General features: G+C 42.9%; 2 protein-coding genes across 2 annotated transcripts in view; both read right to left on the bottom strand.

The window, feature by feature from the left end:
• tdrd1 (tudor domain containing 1) overlaps window positions 1–7271 on the bottom strand; it is a gene marked incomplete at both ends in the record, with an annotated part of 37203 nt that extends 29932 nt beyond the window's left edge. Inside the window, 7 exons of the mRNA XM_079756853.1 lie at window positions 867–971; window positions 1682–1757; window positions 2393–2507; window positions 5240–5300; window positions 5423–5460; window positions 5566–5688; window positions 7235–7271. Of these exons, the coding sequence (XP_079612979.1) occupies window positions 867–971; window positions 1682–1757; window positions 2393–2507; window positions 5240–5300; window positions 5423–5460; window positions 5566–5688; window positions 7235–7271 (555 nt within the window). The remainder of the gene's footprint in view (window positions 1–866; window positions 972–1681; window positions 1758–2392; window positions 2508–5239; window positions 5301–5422; window positions 5461–5565; window positions 5689–7234) is intronic.
• A 3807-nt stretch (window positions 7272–11078) lies between these two features.
• On the bottom strand, window positions 11079–24348 carry dclre1a (DNA cross-link repair 1A (PSO2 homolog, S. cerevisiae)). Its single transcript, XM_079757494.1, has 9 exons — window positions 23566–24348; window positions 21630–23129; window positions 21338–21471; window positions 18847–18965; window positions 18141–18284; window positions 17581–17726; window positions 16110–16264; window positions 14124–14265; window positions 11079–13013 (listed from the first exon to the last, which is right to left on the bottom strand). The coding sequence occupies exons 1-9, from the start codon at window positions 24164–24166 to the stop codon at window positions 12847–12849; spliced, it is 3108 nt and encodes a 1035-aa protein (XP_079613620.1). The 5' UTR covers window positions 24167–24348; the 3' UTR covers window positions 11079–12846.
• Window positions 24349–24359: the final 11 nt, after the last annotated feature.

Below are 24359 nucleotides of genomic sequence, written 5' to 3'. Positions count from 1 at the left end.
CGACGTGTTATGCGCAATAACACCAACAGCAAACACTTGCGTTACAGTGTGTGTAATCACACACACACACACACACACGGTCGTGTCTCATTGGTGGGCCAAATTCTCTGGGCGGGCAAGGCAGAGAAAGGGGAGGAGCTTAGATCCTTTATGACGACATATGGAACCACATTCCAAATCAGCGCACTTGAGCCTCCGTTTTTTTTCCAAAGGCGGGCAGAACACCTTGTGCTCGTTTTACACCGAACACAAGTTTTAGCCACTGGGGGACCATAGGCAGGCTAGGGCAAATGATATATATGTTAGAAAACCTCATAAAGTGAGATTTTCATGCCATGGGACCTTTAAAAGACAAAATCAGTGTTTCTTGGCAGTTGCCTGCCTACAGCGCATGTGAAGCTCAGCTAGCGAGATACCATCTAGGATGCAGTAGTATGCTGGATACTACTCTATTAACAGAGCGCATGTAGATCTACATCTGATCATAGCTCGATCGTACAGCCTATTGTTTCACCATACATCAAACATTGAGTGTAAGATATGTAAAAATATGTTAGCCAATCACCAATATGACCCCATGCTGCTTGCTTTAATTCTAATTAATCCCTTTTAACATGCTTATGTACCTTGCTCACATATGCATACTACAGGATTACTACTGACATTGTGAATCGAACCCAGTACCTCTCGGATGGGAGTTCTACACACTAACCCATGGATCATCCAGTATCCTACCTCACAGTCACAAATTTCATACACCGATAGTTTAATTATTGCTCAAAGGCAAAGGCAAAAAAATATCAAATCTCAACAAGTGATGTATATACTGGGTGGATGGGCTTTAGACACAGGTCATAATTATGTACCTTAACTTCTGATCCGACAGCCAGGATCTTCTTCTTCAGATCCACTAAAAAGACCCTGGGGCAGATGGCCGCATCACTGGCACCCACCGTTGACGCTGTACAGAGCTGATTAATATGAGCACAGAAACAGACAATTTATTCACTCTAACCCAAACTCGCTTACACTGAATAAAGACAGCTGCTAAACCGCTTCGCCGCAGGTATTAGCAATAGTATTACTTTATGTTCTATGCTTTAATACTTATATTATTGGATACATAGTTATTTAATATAGAAAAGCACAAATACACCACAGAGATTAAAGAGCTATTGAACCTGAACACATTTCATATAATTTTTTTAAACGTGGTAATTTCTTATCGGAACTTAACGAAGGAATCTTACATTTTTCACCTTACTAAAAAAAATACCATAATTAAGAGAAAGGAGGAGTTAAATCCTATGTTTTCGCTAGTCTCCCTAATACCTCCCATCATAATGCTCATACACAATGATGGTACTACAACAGTATTGCATAGGGTTGTAACATTCCCTTCAAGGACTCTAAAACACTTATTTCTACTGTCCAGATTTCATCTTAATACAGTGGGTTCACTGACACTTTATGGATGTTATGTCTTGTAGCAAGTTAATGATGCTACATAGAGTGTTCCCCTGTTGCAGTCCATGATTACGTTAACGTTTCCTCTCGGTAGATAAGACCCAAACACCCTCCGATTGAGTCTCAAGAGCTCTATAGCTGCTCTCGGTTTGGATTTAAGATGTATTTATTTGTTCCTGTTCCTGCAACATAATTGATAAGGGGCGATCTTTACCTCTGACTCTGGCTGGGTTTGAGTCTGACTGGGTCCATCCACTATCTGTTGACATGGGATCTCCTTGGCCTTCTCACTAAACAATACAAGTCTTAATTTAAGGAAAAGCATTTTGGTGCTAATTAGGGCTGGGTAAAAATATCTATTCATCAATGCACTGCAATTTATTTGTTCTCGATTCAATTTCGATTCAGAATTTTTTTGAAATTGTTTATTTCCATTAAAAAAAATGAAAAATGAAAAAAAAAACGAAGCACTCAGTCATTGTAATCTAGAAGCAAGTACGCCTAAATGTACATGCCCTTTTACAGTTGTCCATGTTATGATTATTACTTTTATGCTGCAAGTTTAGCTCAGGAACAAAACTATACAATGGTGCATTCCTTTTTGCTAGTTAAAGGTTAATACATTTTGAAATGGTTAATTCTAAATAATATTTAGATATTTTTGTCATCTGCACGTATTATTGAATCGATATCGAAGCAATTGGATCAATATCAAATCAAATCAATATAGAAATTGAATCAAGACCTAAAGAATCGAATTGAATTGTGAGGTACCTGGCAATACCCAGCCCTAGTGCTAATACAAATACCTTGTTGCTCAATGTTATAGTCAGCATTCAAATGGTCACCATTTATTAAAGTTTCGTGGCTGACTGTCAGACTTGACTTTATGGATAAATAGGCCTGGGACTAAGCCTGGGCTTACCCTTCAGGTTTAGTGATCTTGGAGAGGCACATGTGTCTGTGGGCCGTCCAGTCCTCTTGGTGACACAGAGCGGAGCAGTAGAAGGTCTTTATGCAGCCATTACACCGGAAGGTTCCTGCAAAACCACAGCACGTTGATTAGACCACCCGAGATCACCCAGAGGTTTCCAGGTCCACTAGTCTTGCCAGAATTTTGGGGAACTCCATAGAGGCACGTGACTTTAGGGATAAAGAAGGTATATCCATATTTTGAAAATATCCAACTATTAAAATGATGTCAATGACTCAACAGCTGTATATTCTTGAGACATGATATCTTGACAGATGAGTGTACAAAAGACTTCACAATGTGTACATTGTATATACACTTTAAATGCATGGTTACGTTATACTGCAATCATTTTTGCGATAAACATAACAGAACTGGTCCAGATGCTTTATATTCCTGCTCTTAAAATATATCGACAGCAGGAAGCGAAGGGACAATCAGCAACGAACGTCCCCGTAGGTCTAGCGGTCTTAAAGGATGGCCTGCAGCAGTGTTTCCCCTAGTTTTTTTTGTAGCAGTCGTGCTGTAAGCTGGTAACCTAAACAGTTGAAAAAAAAACTTTAAATGTTACTTTCGGTGGGATTTTTTGGGGGAAAATGAACAGATTGAGCTTCCAAATATGACATAACCAACGGAGTCAAGGTATCTGCTGAGACCAGATCATTGTGAAAATGTGCCTTGAACTTGGCAGAAACTATTTTTATTTTTTTCAATATTTTTGTTTGTACGTTTTTTTTTTGCAGTGGCGCTGACAATCCAGAATCCTGAATGCATATTGGGGAAACACTGCCTGCGATAATAACAGTACTAAACAAGGGCAAGTGGGCCACTGTTACTGACAAACATGAACCAGATTAAATGAACTGGCCTAATCACATGAATAATTTGATGTTTTCAGAAACAATGCCCTTTTCGGTTTGTACCACAAGGCCTGAACAATTCATAGGGGAAACCCTGTGCATTAGGGATGGGAAAAACGATTATTTTACGGAAATCAGTTCTTTCAGTTCCGTTCACTATCACGATTCGACCGTTTGAATCGTTCGTTAAGTCAGATTACGTCATTTGACAGGGAATCTCACAGGTGTCTGCCCCCCTGCCACCTTGTTTATAAGTATTGGGTACGCTCGCCAATTAAGGCTTTTTCACAGCCTGCCCTACCATAAGGGTACTGTCGGCAGTCGAAACACCAGCCGTAATTGAGCTGCGCCAAGCCGCACCGAACTGCACGGTGGAAACGAGGGGGAATAAAACAAATAAAAAGTTTTCAGTCACGGTGCGCTCGGAAAACCAAAAAAACGAATTTCTGTAGCATTGGCCTATACGACGCAGTTTGACCATTTCAATGGTAGGTAAAACAATACTTTATCAAAGCATGCAATTGTGTTGTAGAACAAAATAAAAAGATAACGTATAAAGTGCTTGCATGATGTTGAAGCCTACAGCGTCGTTAACTTATGTGGCGGTGCCTTGTCATTTGTTTACCCATGTGCCATGGCAACACGATTGCTACCTGCTGTAGTACTCTCATTGGCTGAATCTTTGAGAACGTTTTAGACTCAACAAATATAAGGTCGCGGAGGGACGGAGCTCTGTTCGTTTGTATATTTTATTTACGGGAACATTTTTTGGTTTTATGTTAAAAAAGAAAAGAATCAAAGAATCAGTCCTCTTTTTTTGGGAATCAGTTCTCGTCGTTCACCTTCGGGATTCGTTCGTTGTAAACAAATCGTTCGCGAAAACATATATATATGTTTTCATATGTATCCAAATTTCACCATATCGTTGCCCTACAGTACTATTTTATATGCTTATCAGAATTTGACTAATTCCCTGACACCAAGATTGTCTTGCAAGTTATGCAAGACAATCAAGCAGTCTTGAGAAAAGATTGAGAGAAAAGATAATTAGCTGAAAATTTTGTTTAAAAAAAATGTTGTACCGAACCAATACACTATATATATCTGCCTAGTCAGGGAGAGTAAACTGCAGCCAATAGACAGAGCCCACCTTTCTGTTTTCACCAGTAATAAGCCTTATTGTCCCGAGAGAAATTGAAGGTGACATTTAAAAATACAAAGCCAAGACCCCACTCTACCTTCCATTTTAACAGCTTATTGCTAAAACTGCCAGAAGCTGAACCTGGTGGATTTGCCAGCTGAACAAGCAGCTCTGCTAATAGAAATGCACAACAGATGTTGGACAATTCCTCACAGTTGGCCATGAAGGGAAGTGCCGCTGCCCAGCTTTACTACTTAAATAAACGGCCATGTTTATTTATGTAATATAACTATAATTAAACCACTGTTCAGTTTACTCATGCAAAATGCGAAACATTACAACTTAAATGTTGTGGAATTAATGTTTTAGAGATGACAAATGTGTTGGGGCTTTTACTGGTCTACTGCCAGGTAGAGAAACATGAGAGGCGTGTGGGCGGGGCAGAGGGATGCCGTGAGGAACCAATAGCAATGGCCTTCCGCAAAGAAAAAAAAGTCAGCTTCTGAAAAACTCAATGATATAATGAAAATGTATAGTTCTGAGAGAGGGGTATTTCTCTGTTAAGTTACGAGATATCCACTACTTCCATTGGTGAATTTAGGGATATATCCTGTGTTGTGTGTAAAATAGAATAATGTACGATAAGAAATGCCGGTATACAGTTCAGAAAAAGGTATAAGGTTTTGAAGTAAAAAGTTGAGCAGACAATATTTTTTTCTAAACAATCCATAAATAAAAATGCTTAGAAGGACCCAATGGTTCAGTGAGTAGGAACACCTCAGATGATGGTTAATTTACCTTGCTTACCGCAGTAGTTGCAACAGTTCAGGACGATTGCTGGAGGAGTGGATCCTTTCAGCTGCGACACAAGACACAAAATTGTACTTTTATATAAGTTCCCAAAAAGAGTTATCAGGGTAGTGGGAAGAACTACCCTGGGACTCATGTTTGACAAAAAGGAAAACGAAAGCGAATACGTACTGACACATCCACTTTCATCATCATAGACGGTGCATCCCCTGTAACAATAAAAAAAATGTTTCGTTCACTCATTCACAAATCGCTGCTTTTTAAACCATCCACTCGCTGACACCACAGATGCTGATAACTTCCGGCAGACCTACCGCCCGCTGGGCTCATCGCCACGGGTTGGGACGGTGCGCCCCCGGGGCCGGTGGACGGTCTTCTCAGCGGCATGTGCATGTTTGGTCCAAATCCCATCAGGTCGACGTCTGCCACAGACATTTCTGTCGGTGCAAATTGAGCTCTTGAGTTACTGTGCGTTCACACCAAACGCGACGGAGCGACAACATCCCATACAAAGTGAACGTTGAGACGCGTATCGGGCGAATTATTCACTAGAGAAAACCGGCGACAAGTTTTGATTTGTCGCACCACACTTTCGCCCTGCACAGGCGAGCGCATTCACGAGGATTTGTGGCGCGACAAATTCGCTCGAGTTGAAATAATTCAACTTTGACGCGAAATTCGCGTGATGACAGCCAATCAGCGTGGCCACTGAGTGACATGTGTAACGTAACAGCCAATCAGCGTTCAACGGGAAAACTTGGTGCAGTTCAGTCCGGGGTGAACTGCAGCATGGAGGAGAAAGTGATTGTTGCCGTTGGCGACTCCCGGAGCGCTATATATAATATTATATTATATAATTGTATATATAATATCACGGCCAAAAGCTCTGTGCGCCTCCGGATGGCCGTAGCAAGGGGAGCTCTCATAGGGATGGGCTTCTTGGGGTTTGTTTACCGGGTTGCTATGGTTTCCGGTCTTGTGTGTTCCAACGGTTTATTAGGTAGGCCTATATAATAAATCTCTGTCTAATCAATACTTCATTCACTGCCGCTTCCGTGGTCATTGCAATATTATGAATAGACTGCGTCGGGTCCTCCGACGTCTCTCCCTCTTCCACAACGGGTAAAGACATGCAATGGTGGTTATCTCGGCCGTGGTTGAGAATGAATTGGCATGAAGCACCGTTGGCGGCCAAAAGTTGTGGCGCGACAAATTCGCCTGACAAAACTTGCCCAGCGACAGATTATGATTTGTAGCGCGACAAAACTTCGGCGACAACGTGAACGGGCGACAAATGTCGCGTTTGGTGTGAACACAGTTAATTATAAACGGTTGATATGTCTATGCAAGTGGGTTAAGTGTGGCCACGATCACGCTTCAGAACCCTGAATAATATAAACCTAAATTGATGTAACAACCGTGGCATGGCGAAACAAAGAAGATGAGATCAGACTCATTCTTCATGAATGAGTCTCAGGCTGAACTTGAACCCTAACCCAAACACATTCAAGTTCACCTTACACACCGTGTCAAGCAGGCAAGGCGACCGCCGGCTCGTCAGGAGCAGCCAGGGTGCCAGGGGACACCTCGACCCAGCTAGGAGGCACCGGGGATTGAACCAGCAACGTTCCGGTTACCGGCCAAACCGCTCTAGTTGCGGAGCCACATGCAGCAGCTATACCGATATAGCTATTACGTTCCTTGAGTGATATAACGAAACGTGTTGTTTAAGAGCGAACAAAAACTTTTCCACCCTGCTGCTAATGTCGGCCACCACGTGCTTTAGCCGAGGTGAGCTAAAAAGGTATTGCTAACAACCAACGAAAACCCCGGTGATGCACGTTTTACCATAAATACTTCGGCAGCTGATAAAAGTTCACTATGATAGAGACTAGAACTAAGAACCACAACACAAACTCTGATAATTGCATACCAATGTGTTAAAACAAAGTGCACGGACTGTGTTACTTGGTTTCCATTTACCTGCTTCCATGTGTTTCGATGACTGCCCGACGCGCATGCGCAGCGCAAACCATGGACCAAACTGAAAACGTCATGACATTATGAATTATTCAATTGTTTTAATAAATCTGCTGTACTTATTTTAATAAACCAGATGGAAATTTTTCAATATGAAATAAATTTAGCATTAAATTAGTAAATGTGGCATGATGGGAAAAAGTTCCCTGAATTACATACAGTGCGGCAAAGTCCCCTGAACAGTAATCCTTTAGAAAATCCTTCTAAAAAATATAAACGTGTTTATTTATCGAACTATATTGATTATATTTACATTTATTTATAAATGGATTGCCTCATTTATTTATTCATTGGCATATGTTTTATTTATTTATTTAATATTGATTCACGTATTCCATAGCAGTCAATGTTTCCTTCATATTATTTGTTTTGGTTTTAGGTTTTACCACCCTGCTAGTTTGTACATGTATAGTTTAAACTGGTTAAACTGAAACCTGAAAAAAAAAAAAAAGGATATATATATATATATATATCCAATATATATTAATACTTTATGCTTTCCATCCCTAAAGGTTATTATGGTTAGACTGTGTGTGTGTGTGTGTGTGTGTGTGTGTGTGTGTGTGTGTGTGTGTGTGTGTGTGTGTGTGTGTGTGTGCGTGTGTGTGTGTGTGTGTGTGTGATAGAGAGAGAGCACATGTCAACTTGATAGGTAGCTAGGAAGCACCAGATACTACTACTACTGTTTTCAGCCTCACTTCTAAGTCAAGATGTAGGAATCGGCTAAAGGTAAATGAGTGAGTATGTGAGCTTGTGTGCGTCTAACTAAGCCCCATCTGCTCCTCTGTAGCATATGTCACCTTGCTGGTAAAGCAATACCACTGACTGTTATAATGCGCACACTCGCAAACAAACACAACTAATTCCACATATGTGGACTGGATCACGGAAATTATATCCATGACATTGCATTTGTATTCAAATTTGTGTGATTGAGAAACAGTATCTCCTCCTCCTTTTCCAATACCCTTTCTCTTTGGATTATCGGATTATTCTTTTGAACGAGTAAGGACATAACAGAACGTTATCTAGTCTTTTTGTTTTAAACAGGGCTGATGTCCCCATCTACCTCAGGCTGATGCGCCTGTAGTCAACCACGAAGGCATCCTCTGTGACGGTCTGAAAGTTAGGCAGCAGATGCAGTTTCTTTGCACGCGTATTCAAACACGCATGCTATTCTCCAGCAGCCTCTCCTGTAGACTTCTAATTAAGTTTTCATAAGCATTCTTGCATTCAAGCATCATGTGGGAGGTTGGCTGTTACCCAGCTGAATTGCTGAGAGTCATGGCGATGCCAAACTAAGTCTTTAATCCCTCGCAACATCCATGTGTTTTGCCACCTCTATCCAGATATCCTAAATTTTGCCCATTCTCAAGAGATGATCACCCTTCCCTGCTGCTCTCCCCTCCCATCCAACAACTGTGTTAAGCAGAGACAAGAAAGAGACCTCATCCTGCTGAAGCATGGTAGGCTGCACTCGGCACAGTGAAAGAGATCAGGTTTTGATGGTTTCTTGGTTCACATTGTCCACGCGTGTCTTCTAGGCTGGTTCACATTGTCCATGAGTGTCTTCTAGGCTGGTTCACATTGTCCATGAGTGTCTTCTCGGCTGGTTCTCATTGTCCGGGAGTGTCTTCTAGGTTGGTTCACTGTGAGGGCCTTCTTGATTTAATTTGCCAATGTAGTTTCTGCAACAAGTTTTCATGTGTTGTAACAGTTTTAGAATTATTCCTCGGGTTCCACTCTTTAGAGAAACAACAAAACTGATCTCCAAAGTCAAAGCCTTAAACTGAAAGAGATGCTCACTGGAAAAGTAAAATTCCCACATCCCATCATTGAAGTTCTGTTATTGGTGATGCAACGCTTTTCTCCTCTATTAACAGGAAGTGTAACTGCACTCATGATACTGCGCAAAGCACACACTTGACACGTCCACTGACTGCAAGTCATTGGGAGTCAGAAGGCTCCTCATACATTGTCAGTTGCTTAGTGGAATTGCAGAAGCATGTGTATATCTGTTGGATCATGTATTCAACATTTCTAGTTCAAACATTTACAGCTTTGAATGCACAAAGCTGACACACTTGATTAACACAGCTGCTACATTTGATTTACAAAGCTGACACAATAGATTTACAAAGCTGACACTTGATTTACAAAGCTGACACACTTGATTAATAAAGCTGATACAATTGATTTACAAAGCTGTCAAACATTGTGCCTGAACTCTTGAGGATAGAGTTATTTCTCACACACATTGCGCTACTGCCATCTGTAACTAGGCCAATGCAATCATGTATATGCACAATGTATTGTAGTCAGGAACTTGATCAGCAACTCTTTGTTAATTTCCATCTGTTCAGGTTAATGATCCTTCCAATGTGCTGACTTTTTTAGCTTGCTTTTTGCTGTAGAATCAAACAACTTTGCTCAACTGCTTTCTCGCTTCTCTTATTGATAATTAAAAGTATATGGCTAGTTCCTAATTTCTTCAATGAGCTCCTGGTGTAAAACAGTCCATACACTACATTTATAAGTGCTGTGCACTTTGCATGGTGAATATTGTTGCCTTTCTTTTTATTGCTTTCCAAGAAACTCCAAGTTCAAGTTCAAATGATATTAACTCCAGAGGGCAGTTGTTTTGCAGTCCATGCTACATTGCAAAACAATGCTAAAGTTAACAATCATATAATCACAACAGGTTCTATGGTGTACATCGGTGGTCGGCTGTCAAATGAATGACAAGCTATATGAGCAGCTAATGGCTGAGTCTGAATGGTTCACCTAATCCCAATGGTGGGCCCTTACCTCAGACCTGCTAAAACTCCTGGAAGCTTAGACTCCAGCCATATTTGGCCCATTTGCAGCCTGGCATTTTGTTGCTGTTGTGCTCGTAAAATGGGTTCCGTCTTCTCGCCTCTCGCTCATATCTCCTAATCTGCCTCTAGCTTTTGTCGCTATTTCTATTCTTTCTTTCCAGCACCACCAGCTCTTTATCTTTCCCTTTTGTATTCTTTAAGTTAGATGCCTTAATTGCTTTTGTGTTCTCCTATCTCACCTGCTTCTCAAATGATTTGCACCTCACTCACTCTCACTCACTTTGTGTGTGTGTTTGTATGTGGTTTTCCCTGCATTGAAGCGTCCCTGTTTATGTTTGACACTGAAGCACCTTTATATACAGTGGGGCAAAAAAGTATTTAGTCAGCCACCAATTGTGCAAGTTCTCACACTTTAAAAGACGAGAGAGGCCTGTAATTTTAATCATAGGTAAACCTCAGCTATGAGAGACAAAATGAAAAAAAAAATCCAGAAAATCACATTGTCAGATTTTTTAAGAATTTATTTGCAAATTATGGTGGAAAATAAGTATTTGGTCACCTACAAACCAGCGAGATTTCTGGCTGTCACAGACCTGTAACTTCTTCTTCTTTAAGAGGCTGTTTACCTGTATTAATGGCACCTGTTTGAACTCCTTATCAGTATAAAAGACACCTGTCCACAACCTCAAACAGTCACACTCCAAACTCCACTATGGCCAAGACCAAAGAGCTGTCAAAGGACACCAGAAACACAATTGTAGACCTGCACCAGGCTGGGAAGTCTGAATCTGCAATAGGTAAGCAGCTTGGTGTGAAGAAATCAACTGTGGGAGCAATTATTAGGAAATGGAATACATACAAGACCACTGATAATCTCCCTCGATCTGGGGCTCCACGCAAGATCTCACCCTGTGGGGTCAAAATGATCACAAGAACGGTGAACAAAAATCCCAGAACCACACGGGGGGACCTAGTGAATGACCTCCAGAGAGCTGGGACCAAAGTAACAAAGGCTACCATCACTAACACAATACGCCGCCAGGGACTCAAATCCTGCAGTGGCAGACGTGTCCCCGCTAAAGCCAGTGCATGTCCGGGCCCGTTTGAAGTTTGCTAGAGAGCATTTGGATGATCCAGAAAAGGATTGGGAGAGTGTCATATGGTCAGATGAAACCAAAATATAACTTTTTGGTAAAAACTCAACTCGTCGTGTTTGGAGGAGAAAGAATGCTGAGTTGCATCCAAAGAACACCATACCTACAGTGAAGCATGGGGGTGGAAACATCATGCTTTGGGGCTGTTTTTCTGCCAAGGGACCAGGACGTCTGATCCGTGTGACGGAAAGAATGAATGGGGCCATGTATCGTGAGATTTTGAGTGAAAACCTCCTTCCATCAGCAAGGGCACTGAAGATGAAACTTGGCTGGGTCTTTCAGCATGCCAATGACCCCAAACAAACCTCTTGGGCAACGAAGGAGTGGCTTCGTAAGAAGCATTTCAAGGTCCTGGAGTGGCCTAGCCAGTCTCCAGATCTCAACCCCATAGAAAATCTTTGGAGGGAGTTGAAAGTCTGTGTTGCCCAGTGAAGGCCCAAAAACATCACTGCTCTAGAGGAGATCTGCATGGAGGAATGGGCCAAAATACCAGCAGCAGTGTGTGAAAACCTTGTAAAGACTTACAGAAAACGTTTGACCTCTATCATTGCCAACAAAGGGCATGTAACAAAGTATTGAGATGACCTTTTGTTATTGACCAAATACTTATTTTCCACCATAATTTGCAAATAAATTCTTTAAAAATCTGACAATGTGATTTTCTAGATTTTTTTTTTTTCATTTTGTCTCTCATAGCTGAGGTATACCTATGATAAATTACAGGCCTCTCATCTTTTTAAGTGGGAGAACTTGCACAATTGGTGGCTGACTAAATACTTTTATGCCCCACTGTATATATAGACACACACACACATACATACCTATGCACGTTCAGTCTAGTTTCAACTGTGTTTTCATAATACCTTATATTCTTTAGGTAACCCCCATATTTATTACACAACTCTTAAGAGGATACCCCAAATAAAGTCAAGTAGGAGGCTTAATTAACACTGACAATGGGGGGGGGGGGGGGGGGGGTTGTGCAATATCATTTAGGGGTATTAACGGTAACTGTAGGAACTGTAGGAACAACATAAAGCTATGAATTAACAGTATTCTGAACCGGGTACATAGACATCTGCGAGTACATCTAGAACATCTGTAAGATACTGCTTTTATATGAAAATAGAAATGCAACTTGGTTAAAAAACTGTATATTAAAAAGGAATGCCAAGTTAAGGGGATTCCACATGATTGTTCAAACTAGATTGTGGATTATATTACAGACAGCCAATTATACAACATTCATAGAACCTTTCAGTCGTATAACGGATGTGATGCGGTGTGTGTTTTGAATTCGTTACCAATGTTGTTGCAAACCAATAAAGTCAGTAAGCGAGTATTTCTTCAAGCTGATCTGTCTCAAAGTCATGCAGGTCGGTTAAGGGCCGCTGTTTTACCAGCAAATGTGATGTAGATTAGCCATAAGGTGCCATTTAAAATTAACTCCCAGTGGGAGTGTCCACCCCCCAGTTGTATGACCTGATCATGTCCTACTGGCCACCGTCTAGTGAGTAGGTAGGGTTAGCTATCCGTCTGCATTTAATGGCTTGGAAGAGACGTATCAAGTGACATCTCATGTTTAGTGGTTGGCCTTATCCTCGGCGAGCCAGTCCCTGAAGCAGCCCTCCATGGCCTTGCGGCTGGCCCAGCTGCCTGCGTTCACCGTAGGGATGATCTTTAGGGGGCGCAGCCACTGCACAAAGCGCTTAATCTCAAGGAAGCTGCTGTGCTCGCTGTAGGGCACTCCTGTCAAAAGGAAGGAAGGAATTAATTACTAAATTGAAACAGTATATTTTTTCCAAATAATTGACTCAATAGAATTAAAATAAAGAAATAAAAAATAAAAAAAGAATTTAAATTAAATGAAAAATAATCAACATTTATTTTTCAATTAATTTGTGTTGTAAAACTCCATATTCAACAGGATAGCCTGCCAGACCGTGTCGTTTCACAGTCTGGGGTACCATGTGCTTGGTATTCTCATAAAGGGCGTTGTCTGTAACACTTCAGAACAGAGAGAAGATGTTAAGTTAGCGAGTGAAACTTTCAGGAAGCCAGCTGTCTGCCGCCGTGCCAGGACATGTTTGGAAAATAAAAGTAATTAAGAGGAGCGACGAGGGGAACGTCTGTCTGCGTGAGTCGTGTACATGTCATCCTGTGACTGTCATTGTTTTTTAATGACCCTAGGGCCTTTCCAGGAGATTCACCTCGCACAGGGATTCACAGCGTCTTTGACGTGGTTCATAAGATAAGGATTTACCAAACACATGTGAAAGTGTTTGGTCTGTGAGCTTGATATATACAAAAAAAAAGGTGAGGGAGTGTTTGTTTGAGGGGTGAGGAAAGGTTTGTTTGAGATTTGCAGGACGAACAAGTATTCTGTCACCCCTAAAATTAACCAAAAAGTAATTTGGGAGGGTTGCCATTGAGGGGGCAGGGACTGTTTGAGACTGGTCCTTTGAGGAGTGAGGGGTTGGGACTGGTCCTTTGAGGAGGGAGGGGTTGGGACTGGTCCTTTGAGGAGGGAGGGGTTGGGACTGGTCCTTTGAGGAGGGAGGGTTTAGGCCTGTTACTTGGAGGAGTGAGGGTTTAGGGCTGTTCCTTGGAGGGGTGAGGGTTTAGGGCTGTTTCTTGGAGGGGTGAGGGTTTAGGGCTGTTCCTTGGAGGGGCGGGGTTTGATGCTGTTCCATTTAAAGGCGAGGCCTGTGGCTGAGAAGACGGTTAATGGAAGTGCGTGGCGGTGCTCCAGCCTTTAGGAGCTCATGAATTTGAGTTCGTCCATCTATTCAACCGAATTGCACGCTGTAGTTTCACAACAAAGCGGGAACAGTGCAGCACAGAATGGTATTTATTTACCATATAATGTGATGTTTCCATAGATCTGGGGCTGAATATCTTCCACTGAATCCATCTGCTTACTGAAGGTCCAGCCAGTGGGTTTGAAGGCCACAAGCCGATCGTACTGAGCAGAGAACCTACTCAGGTGGTCCTGCAGCTTCTGCGGACAGAGGAGGACATGGGGACTTAGCTGGGGAACCTTAAGAACCAGTGATATAATGCTCCAGAATATATCAGCAGTTTGACAGCATGGGCATCATGTGCATGCTGACTCCGCCCTGCCCCCCACCCAACCACCCACCCACCCACCCACACACACTTAATAAATATATTTTTTCATCACTCAATTCCATTTTAACTCACTTTAGAGATACATATACACACATTAAATAAACATATTTTGTAGTGTGTGGAAAGCTGACATGAAAAGTAAGCTTGGAAAACATTATCCTTAAATCCTTTGACACTAAAACCCCCAACCCTAGAACCCTAAAACCCTTTAACCCTACAATCCCCCGACCCTAGAATACCTTAAAGTTTATAATCTCCCCAAATAAATCCCAAGAATACCAATTCAAGTTATCGTACCTTTGTGTTTTAACAAACCAAATTCTCAAAATAATAAGCCTCCAAATAAGATATGATCTCCCTTTAAACAGTCCCTCCCCACATAAACACTGAGCTTCTAACAGTTTGTTCCAATTAAAAACAGCAAAACATCTACAGACACCTTTGTGGCGCCAACCAACCCAGCCTCATGACTATGGCTATGAATAACCTCATGTGATATGATATTCAAGGTGACCCATTCATAACAAGAAGAAAGCACGTCTTTAGAACAAGCTTGCTTTTTTCCTGTCCTGGGTTCAACTTAAGAAACAGAGTTGTTACCAGCCCACCTCCCCCAAATCTCAGTCAGCCATTCTGGATGGAAATAAATTGCGGAAATTATAAGGAAGTCAGCCACATTATCTGCCGTTTCACAGGCAGGCCGCTGTATCCAATCGTGTTAGCTGAGCAGAGGTGACCTAAGGTGCTAATTGATCGTTGTGATTAGCATTTACTAATTAGCTGAGGCTCTGTCCTTCCCACCTGAATATGCATAGACCCCGGTCTGAATGTGATAGGGCTGTTAGGCCACCTCAGTGCGTAAGCAGAGCTCTACAAAACAACTGGTTAACAATAGCAGCAGCAGCAGCTAAAGAAGTGGAGTTCCTGCAATGGGTAATGCATTGCAAATAGAATCTGGGAAATAATCATCAACTCAGATTTAAAAAAAACACATTCATTTTGTCAAACTAAAATATGTTTGACTTCCTTTATTTGTCTGTCCATTCAGCAGCTACTTTAGTCCCAACCGTCCCCTGGAAGGGGGGATACCCTGTCTGTGTTCCTTCTCAAAGTTACCTCTCTCTGGGTTTTGGGGGTGTTTCCTTTCCATTTAGGTGTTTTCGTGGATGATTTGCCTCGTGAAGCCCTTTGAGTGATTTGACTGTATGTAGGTATTCAACTAATGATGTTAAGTGGAATACGAGTATGGGAAAGCAACAACTAGTTTTAAAGGCCCTGCTCACCCAAGCCCAAACAGGGACATTTGTTCATAAATTCCAAGTTGATATTACAATATTATATTACACCAACGGCGGTATTAGTCATGATATTAGTCATGATATTAGTCATCCATCCAAATTGTTTTATCTGCTATTATATATTGTTGTTTGAAGACAACATCGATCATAATCAGATTGGTCCAGGCTCAACTGTGCGTGTGAGAGGGTCCATTAAGCAGGTGTTTTATTTTAAATGGTATGTAAAGTGCATGGGACCGAAACAAGTAGGCTAATGTTTGTGATTGGTCAGGCTTATGATGAGCACCATTGGTCAATTAGTTGTGAGGTCACTCCTAATTGTAGTTATCCCAACTTTATAACATCCAGTTAAGGATAAACAATCATGGAACTTCTTAACAGATTCCTAAAATCCAGGTAAACAAGGTGCACATACCTTGACATTGAGTTGCATCATGGGTAATACATGAACTTGGGCGGCCTTCCAGTCCGTGGTGAGCAGCTTTCTGATTGGCTCAGACTCCAGGCAGCACATGGTGTTGTACTTGTCCCTGGAAAGGCAGACATTGGACCCAAGGACATCTGCCAGCGCTACGGACAATAAAAGAAAATACAAAAAATCCATCTTACAACAAAACACAATCCTAATAAAAAAAACACATTGACAACGACATTGGAACATTGTAAACATTACCTTAGAAAGGCCTTGTAAACTTTACTCAACAGAACCTTGTTAACATCTTCTAAGAATGTATTGCAGGAGGATATTCAAAATGTTAGCGCATTCACCAAATGGCATATATATATATATATATATATATATATATATATATATATATATATATATATATATATAAATATTAATCCTACACTTGCATACGTTCACTAAAGTCAACCAAGGCCATCAACACATGACGCAGTTTGGACAAGGCCTAAGATGGCTTGTTCTTTCAACTCTTTCAACTGCTTTCAAATGTCACCTTGCGGTACATCGGGCAGCGTCTGAAAGCACCAGCCATTTGTGGATGCACTGATAACTTCAGGCCCCCATGCTTTCCTGCTGGTGCTACACGAGGACAGAGGAGGGGGCGCCTCTGTCCAACACAGGGTGGCTCCATTAACCAGAGCCAGAGGGGGTTAGGTAACGTAGGAGGGAACATATTTCACAACACACTTGCTCTTCTCTCATAAGAGAATCCTCCAAGAGAAGAGAAAGGAAGAGGAGCGGTTCGACAATGGGGGAGGTTGCCGTGTGGCAAAGCCATCGTCATGGTTACGCCTGGTAACACGCTTACCGGTTCCACCTGTTCCAAGACTGAAAAATATATGAGCCTTTTTAATTGAACGTCCTATTTTTAATTGCAGTAATCTGATTGTTTTTCTGCGTCAACTCATTTGGGAAATAAGGAGGTATTACATGCATTCAACTTACTTACTTCATGCTGTTACTTTCATTTAGCTAACCAGATTTTTTTAGGCCATTTTAGCAGATGCTTTTATCCAAATTGACTTACAAGTGGCAGAGTCAACCATGCAAGGACGACAGCCAGTTCATCAGGAGCAAGCAGTAAGCTTTAAGTGCTCAGGGACACCATGAAATTCAGCTAGGAAGAGCTGGGGATCGAACTATCAACCTTCCGGTTCCAAGTCAACCCACTCTACCTCCTGACCTAATCTAACCAATTTGAAACTTATAAAATGGTAAAAAAAAAACATTCTGGGTTTCCTAAAAGTACCATCTGTTAGCCAAGACAATGGAAACGTTACCTTAGAAGACCTTGTGAACATTACCTCAGAAAGACAATGTAAACATTAGCTCATTAGAACTTGTAGACGTTACCTCAGAAGAAGACCATGTAAACATTACCTCAGGGCCGTGTAAACTTTGTCGACATGGTAAACATTACCTAAGAAGACCTTCTCCTTGCCGATGGAGTAGGAGCCACAGACCACCAGAGTGCGGGGGTGGAGTGCGACCAGCTCGAAGGCGGTGTTGGCGGCGAAGCTAATGGCCTCCCGCTGCCGTGGGAAGGTGTACTCTGGACTGCAGTACCTGGAGGCAGGACAGAGACATGCAGCAGGCCGTCAATCCATTGTGTATCGTTCATCCCCTTGGATCTGCTGTGTGAGCTCACTGCCATAGATGAAAGGTGCTACAAATCCAACGTTGTATTTTGAGCGTAACTTACCAACTGAAAGCTTGGAATGTTACTCCTCAATGAACCATTACAACGATTTTGAGACCAAACAATAACTATTTTAAAACAGTATTAAAGTTAGAGAACAAGTAAGAGACAGGGGGAGAGACAGAAAAAGAGACTTGAAGAGAAAGACAAAGACAGGAAAAGAGGACGACAGAGAAAGAGAGAGCGAACGAGGCAGAGTGACAGAGGTCGAGGGAAAGAACCAGACAGAGCCCAACAAGAGCTCAAGAGAGAGAGGACGGGACATGGGGACGGGTACTGACGTGGTGTCCAGGTAGAGGGTTTGGACCCTACAGCTCAGCAGCTCAGGGTAGCTCTCCATCGTCGGGTCAGCTCGGAAGTCGCCCGTGTGGAGGACGATCTGTCCGTCCGGGAGGAAGAACAGTAACATGGCTGCTCCGGGACAACTAGGACGAGGAGAGCCGGCGTGGGGAACTAGATTATCACTGAACACAATTAACCCTGTGAAGACCATGTGGTCCGTCTTACAATACCATGGACATTAAAAACGGACACTTTATCGAAAGCAAATGGCAGTTTGTTTTAAGTGGAAGGTAGGGCGTTAGGAAACTTGCTTTTGGATGCAGGTAGACTGTAAACATTGGGGTTGGAAGCCAGAAAGTTTGAGCTTGGAGTCAAGCACCCTAGCCCCCTAGACTATCCTGCCCACAGCCATTTTATGAACTCCTCGAACACATGCATCATTATTTTTAGCAGAGCCGTAATCAAGTCCCATGGTGTCATGCAGTGCGATTCATAAGTGTCTGTCACACAGAAAAGGGAATTACAATATCAAATATATTCCAGCAAGGGTTACTCATTTTAAAAAATCTGCATAAACCAATACCATGATATAGGTCCTACTGGAGCATTATCATATTGGTATTATCATATTTGTGTTGTTTTTCAGAATCTCGCTCTGGTGCGCCCTGACCTCGATGAGAGGACAACCCAACGTAGGTCACTTACTGGTTGGCCTCCATCAGGATGACCCCCACGCCGTCCACCGTCACCCTGCTGTTCATAGGCAGTATGTGGAGGTACTTCTCCTCCACCTTCAGCTTGCTCCGCACCAGGTTCCCTGTGATCTGCACCCACAGTGGAGGACCATGTTAAATCATTGCTTCTGGGTTTTCATTCACATTGAGTCACATTGAGCAGAGTACACTTTTATCCAGAGAGACATACAAGTGGGGCTGGGAACAAACAAGGCATTCAATCAAAGGTCGGAATAGAGTAGCCAGAAATAAAGGTTTTACCCCACCTAGTTTATAAAAACGACTGAACAGAGCGCGGAGTAGCCCTTGCAATCACGAATGCAACCGGGGAGAACCGGGAACCTCTCTCCCACTAGCGAACTAGTGGCCGATGGCTCGCCCCATGGCAAGCCATCGTCATGGTTACGCCAAGAAACATGCTTGCGAGGGCACCCCCTTCACTCGCAGCGCTTAACCCCATTGCGGTTATGGTAACGCCGCTTTCTGATGGCCGATGCTACACAGCAGGAGGGTTCCAACCAGTAGACTTGTGATTCGAAGGAGCCATCAGGGTTTGGTGGGTAGAGGCGTCCCTCAAGGTATGGGGGTGAGGTGTAACCTGCAGGCACCGGTGAATCAGCTCTGCTGGAATCTGGTCCTTTTATAGCCATCAAGTAAGTGTTTAGCGTTCTGCATTCGTCTTTCAGGATTTGATTTGCAATATCCCGAGTGCTTATTTAAGAATTTATTAGATTTTCCACAATGAAATCTATTTATCCATCACTAGAATGCCATGATCACACATGCAAGCGTTCTTGGTTTCACAAAAACAATTAATTTGATTAGGCACTTATCATGTGTCTGGCATTTATGTGTCTTGCATCTAATTCAAAAGCGAGTCCTTAAGCAGGGAGGGCATAAAGGTACTTTGTCTCCAGGTCAGGATTACCTAGCGGTAGAATGCAGGCGTTTGGGGCCAGGCAGAGCCTTTTAGAAGCAAGTGAAACAATCACGACCACACTTTCCTGCCCACAAATCAAAACTTTCAGTAAATTTGCTTAAATTATAGAGTTTTATTGCTGTCTCTTTGGTTTCCTCCACAACAGTTAGCTTGTGACCCAGTTGGCAACGTAACCTTGTGACCCAGCCAGCCACAGTTGGCCTCTGACCCAGCGAGCCAACTATTGGATCATCGGATCATCCATTTATTTCTCAACCAACTCCCTCGCCTTAACTCTGGTGTCCCCATCCTGCTTCTACTCACTCCAGGCATTATCAAAGCTAAGAAAATCTTTAAGCTTTAGGCTAACTCCAAACACGTTATTGATTTAAAGCCAATTTGCAAACACTAAATACACACCACAGTGTATGATTAGAAAAATAATAATTAATTCATAATACATCCAAAAATATAGCTTTACAGATTAGACCTTAACAATAGTGCATCTGAATTTAAAACACTCCCATGCAGGATTTGTGGAGCACGTTTTAGTTGTTTATGAATGTTTGTTAATACACACCAAGTGCATCATGAGCACATCGTTAAACTACGTTCTCTCATACTCCTCTGGAGAGTCTGACATTGCGAGGAAGTTAAAAGCATATTTATTCATGACCACCGCAGTGAGAGTTACACAGGGGGCTATGGGAGGTGCGCCGAAAGGTGCATATTTACATAGGCTGTCCATTAAATCTGCAAATTGAAATGGTTCTTAAAAGCATTTCTCTGTCCTCCACTTGAACCACCTACTCAAGAGTAACAGCCGGTGCTTTTTATCAATCTGTTCAATTTCCAAAGGCCATTCTGAACGGAGCGTTAACGACGAAAAGCGGAATCGGACTCTGACGGAGAGAGCCAATGGGCGAATTAGAATTCACAACGCTAAGCAAGGCCAGTACTTTAGTTTAGCTGATAAGGGCTGCGCACTTCCCCAGTAATGAGGTGGAGGAGAAGCTTGTTAATGGAAAATAATAGGCCTGCATTTTACATTTATGGTTATACAGTTTCTCAAAGAAATGGAACCTATATTTTCCCTTTCAGGGCCCTTTGAGTGGATGTATTTTGAGAACCACAACATACTGCTTTGCCACAATTCACAGAATACACTTTAAAGTTGGATAACTTCATTCATATATGCAGAAAGGATTTTGAATGTCTAGGAGTAGCAAATAGCCTAGAATCTATTATATTTGTGGTCCTATTGACATCAGTTGTATAACATAGCAGAAATGTTAGGTGCCTCTAAATATAATTACATATCCAGGATTTTGTTATTTTTAGCCCCAAACTCTTGGTTGTATGCTATTGGCACTTCCCGTAATTATTAATTATTATTAATTATTAACATTATAAGCACATCTCAGCATGAACACACAAATTAAAATATTGACATTATCATTTCCGATGTACATTTACATTCAATGAGTAATCGCATGACTAACTACACCCCCCACGTCAGCCTGGACCAGCAGGTACCACCTACTTTGTTGCAGTAGATTGGAACGGTGGATTTCTTGGTCAGTCCTCCGTAGTGGTCCGAGTGGAAGTGGGTGAGGAAATAGGAAGAGATCCCCTCAATCTGTCCGTAATTGAAGGCGTCGATTGCAAAACCGGTCCCTGGATGAACAAATACACATTTAAATCATATGAACAAAATTCACACAATGCTAAAAAAAGTGTGTGTGTGTGTGTGTGTGTGTGTGTGTGTGTGTGTGTGTGTGTGTGTGTGTGTGTGTGTGTGTGTGTGTGTGTGTGTGTGTGTGTGTGTCTCTCACCTGGGATCTTCTTGTAGAATGGACAGCGTCTAGGTCCGTCCCCGTCAGCTCCCCACCTGTTCCACCTTCCCCTGCCCCTGCCTGTCCCCCTCCCGCCTCTAGAACCTTCCCCTTGGGCACTACCTGGGCCAGGACCCCCACCTTCGGCCGAGCCGGTCCCTGCATCTGCCTGAGCACCCATGGGACCCGCTGCCCCACTTCTGGCTCGTCTATTGCCCCGCCCCCGTCTCCCCCTTGTACTCCCACGCTGGATCCCACCACCATTAAACGTGCGGGCCTCTGGGGCGGTGGTGGTGGCAGCTTCGAGGTCCTGCGATGCACTCCCTGGCTCTCCTTGCTTCTCCTTCAGGGGCTTGAGCCCAAAGAACAACACCCCGATGTCGGTCTGCTTGAGGCCAGGTCCCTGTCCGGCCTTCATCTGGCCCAGGGCAGGCTTCCCAGGGGCCATGGCCTGGGTTGACGTTGAGCTGGCTGTTTGAGAAGAGCCAAGTGTTGGGTAATTGTTGTTGATGTTGTTCACGCTTTGGCAGAACAAGCTGTTAGAATCGGTTAAGCTTTGCCGTAAACGTTCCAGAACGACGCTTTGAGGGGATTGGACGTTGGTTGCTGCAGGATTTCCATGGGTTTCTCTGTGTGTGAAGGTGGGAGTGATGCCAACAGCTGCTGTGTCTGATGGCTGATTGGAAGGTGCTGCTAATGAGAAAACTGCTTCCACCTGTGTGCTGCAGACAGGAGAGTTGGCTTGCTCTACTCTGCGCTCGGGCGCCATGTCAGTCTCCAGGTGATCAAGGAAGTCGTTGAGGAAGTCGTCGTCACTGAACAGCTCCAGGGACTCTTCGCTCTCCTCCTCATTCTTCTCAGCGAGGCTCGGAGGAAACAGAGCCTTTCTTAACCCACTCCCCTCAACCACTCCCTCCACCTCGTCCTCCAACTCCAGTTCAGCAGGCAGCTCTGAAAGAGGGGAGAAGGAGATTGACTCGTCGTCGAAAGGACAAACTTCCGGGTTGTCTGGCTGTTTCTCAGCTTCCAGGATTCCAGGCTGCCCGTTCGCATCACAGGGCCTTGGCGACACTGTTGGTTTCGTTTTTTCCACAGCCACTTTAGTTTTAGGCCCCTTCGGTGTCATCCATCCTTTCTTCTTCTTGAAGTCCTCCGGACGGGGGGAGCGTAGCAGCAGAAGGCTGTTCTTCAGCTGAGTGGGAGTTGAAGCAAGATGGCCACCCACCAGGGAAGCTTTGGTATTGGACTGAGAACAAGTCAACCGAATCGGTGTTGAGGAAAGGTGGCAGCGGGGATTGGGCAGAGACGATGAAAAGATGTCCTGTGAGCTCTCCAAGGGGGACGGGGAGCGGACCCCCGAGCCATGGGGGGTCTCGCCTGCCTGAGTGAGGGAGAACAAGACTGAGGCGTTGGCGGCTCGACTTTGGGCCAGTAATGTGTGGTTGTATCTCCTGTAGTGGTTCAGGACGTTGGAGGAACACTGGATACCGTCTGGGCATTCTGTAGAAAGTTTACAAAGCAAAGTTAGTTATTAGAAACATTTCTGCCCTTCTTAATTTTCCTTTTAATTGTGATCCCTAAAATCACCATGGATGTCCTTTTTTTTAAGTGGCTTTATAAATAAACATGCCATGGGTTATCTTTTTTAATTTAATTTTTTGTTGTAATATTACAATAAATGAGATCTACAAATAATTACTACTTTGAGTATTTTTTGTACAATACAATATACTGGCTGTATATTTAATTATTATCAAAATGTTATGACATTTGGGCCATATTTAAAGATTAAAAAACAATGTGTTGTAAGTACAGTGAAGTCATACAAAGGCAAGGCAAATAACACGTTTACCTTAACAACCTTTACTGACATTTGTTTTGCATACTATAACCATCCATTTCAAACATAACTAATTAGATATCAACATGCCTTTACCTAGGGTATCGTCCCTGGGGATGTCGAGGCATTCTGTCACATGCCCTATTTCAGACGTTCCCACAAGGATGGAGAAGGGCATCTGACAGATGGGACAGAAATAACTTTCTGTAGCTCCATCACCTGTAGGCTCCGGTCTATGTGGGCAGAGAGTATGTGACACTGTGGCAGCCTCTTGGTCGCTTTGGCCCAAATTAATAACAGAGAAATCTCCATGGCTAATACTAACAGGGTGGTTTACAGGTGTGTGTGGGACATTTCCATTCCTAATACTACCAGTGTTGTTTACAGATGTGTGAGGGACATTTCCATTCATTATACTACCAGATTTGTTTACAGATGTGTGAGGGACATTTACATTCCTAATACTACCAGTTCGGTTAACAGATTTGTGAAGGACATGTCCTTTGTTAATACTCCCAGTGATGTTTATAGATGTGTGAGGGACATGTCCATTGCTAATACTGCCATCTGACTTCGCTGGGGAACAGTTGTTTTTCTTGGAGGTTTTTTTGGAATGGCTTGCAGATGCAGTCTTCTTTTTCTTCCTGAGGGGTTTGTATTCCCAGACGTCATCTTCGCTATCGTCTGTGTGGGACATTTGGGGACCAGAGGATCCTGGATTGTTGTGATGGCTCTGGAATCCCTGTAGTAGAGCGGCAATGTCCTCTTAATAACATCCCGTTATACGTTAAAACGCTCCGTATAGTGTCTGCTTCACGGAGGAGGGTCGGCGATCCTCGACGCGGACGTCGCGGTGATAATACGACATTTAAAACGGAATTTATCGTTCA

This window comes from Pollachius pollachius, assembly GCF_949987615.1.
Source record: "Pollachius pollachius genome assembly, chromosome: 19".
NCBI lineage: Eukaryota > Metazoa > Chordata > Actinopteri > Gadiformes > Gadidae > Pollachius > Pollachius pollachius.
This window is presented reverse-complemented; position numbering and strand designations above follow the sequence as displayed.

Bases quoted from the DNA above. Each gene is read 5' to 3' on its own strand.
- dclre1a (XM_079757494.1), bottom strand. From the start codon at position 24,166: ATGTCCCACACAGACGATAGCGAAGATGACGTCTGGGAATACAAACCC. The intron at 14,266-16,109 runs GTATGTGCACCT...CTCTGTCCGCAG, and splicing joins TGATGCAACTCAATGTCAAG to AAGCTGCAGGACCACCTGAG. The intron at 13,014-14,123 runs GTAAATAAATAC...TCCTTTTGACAG, and splicing joins TGGAAACATCACATTATATG to GAGTGCCCTACAGCGAGCAC.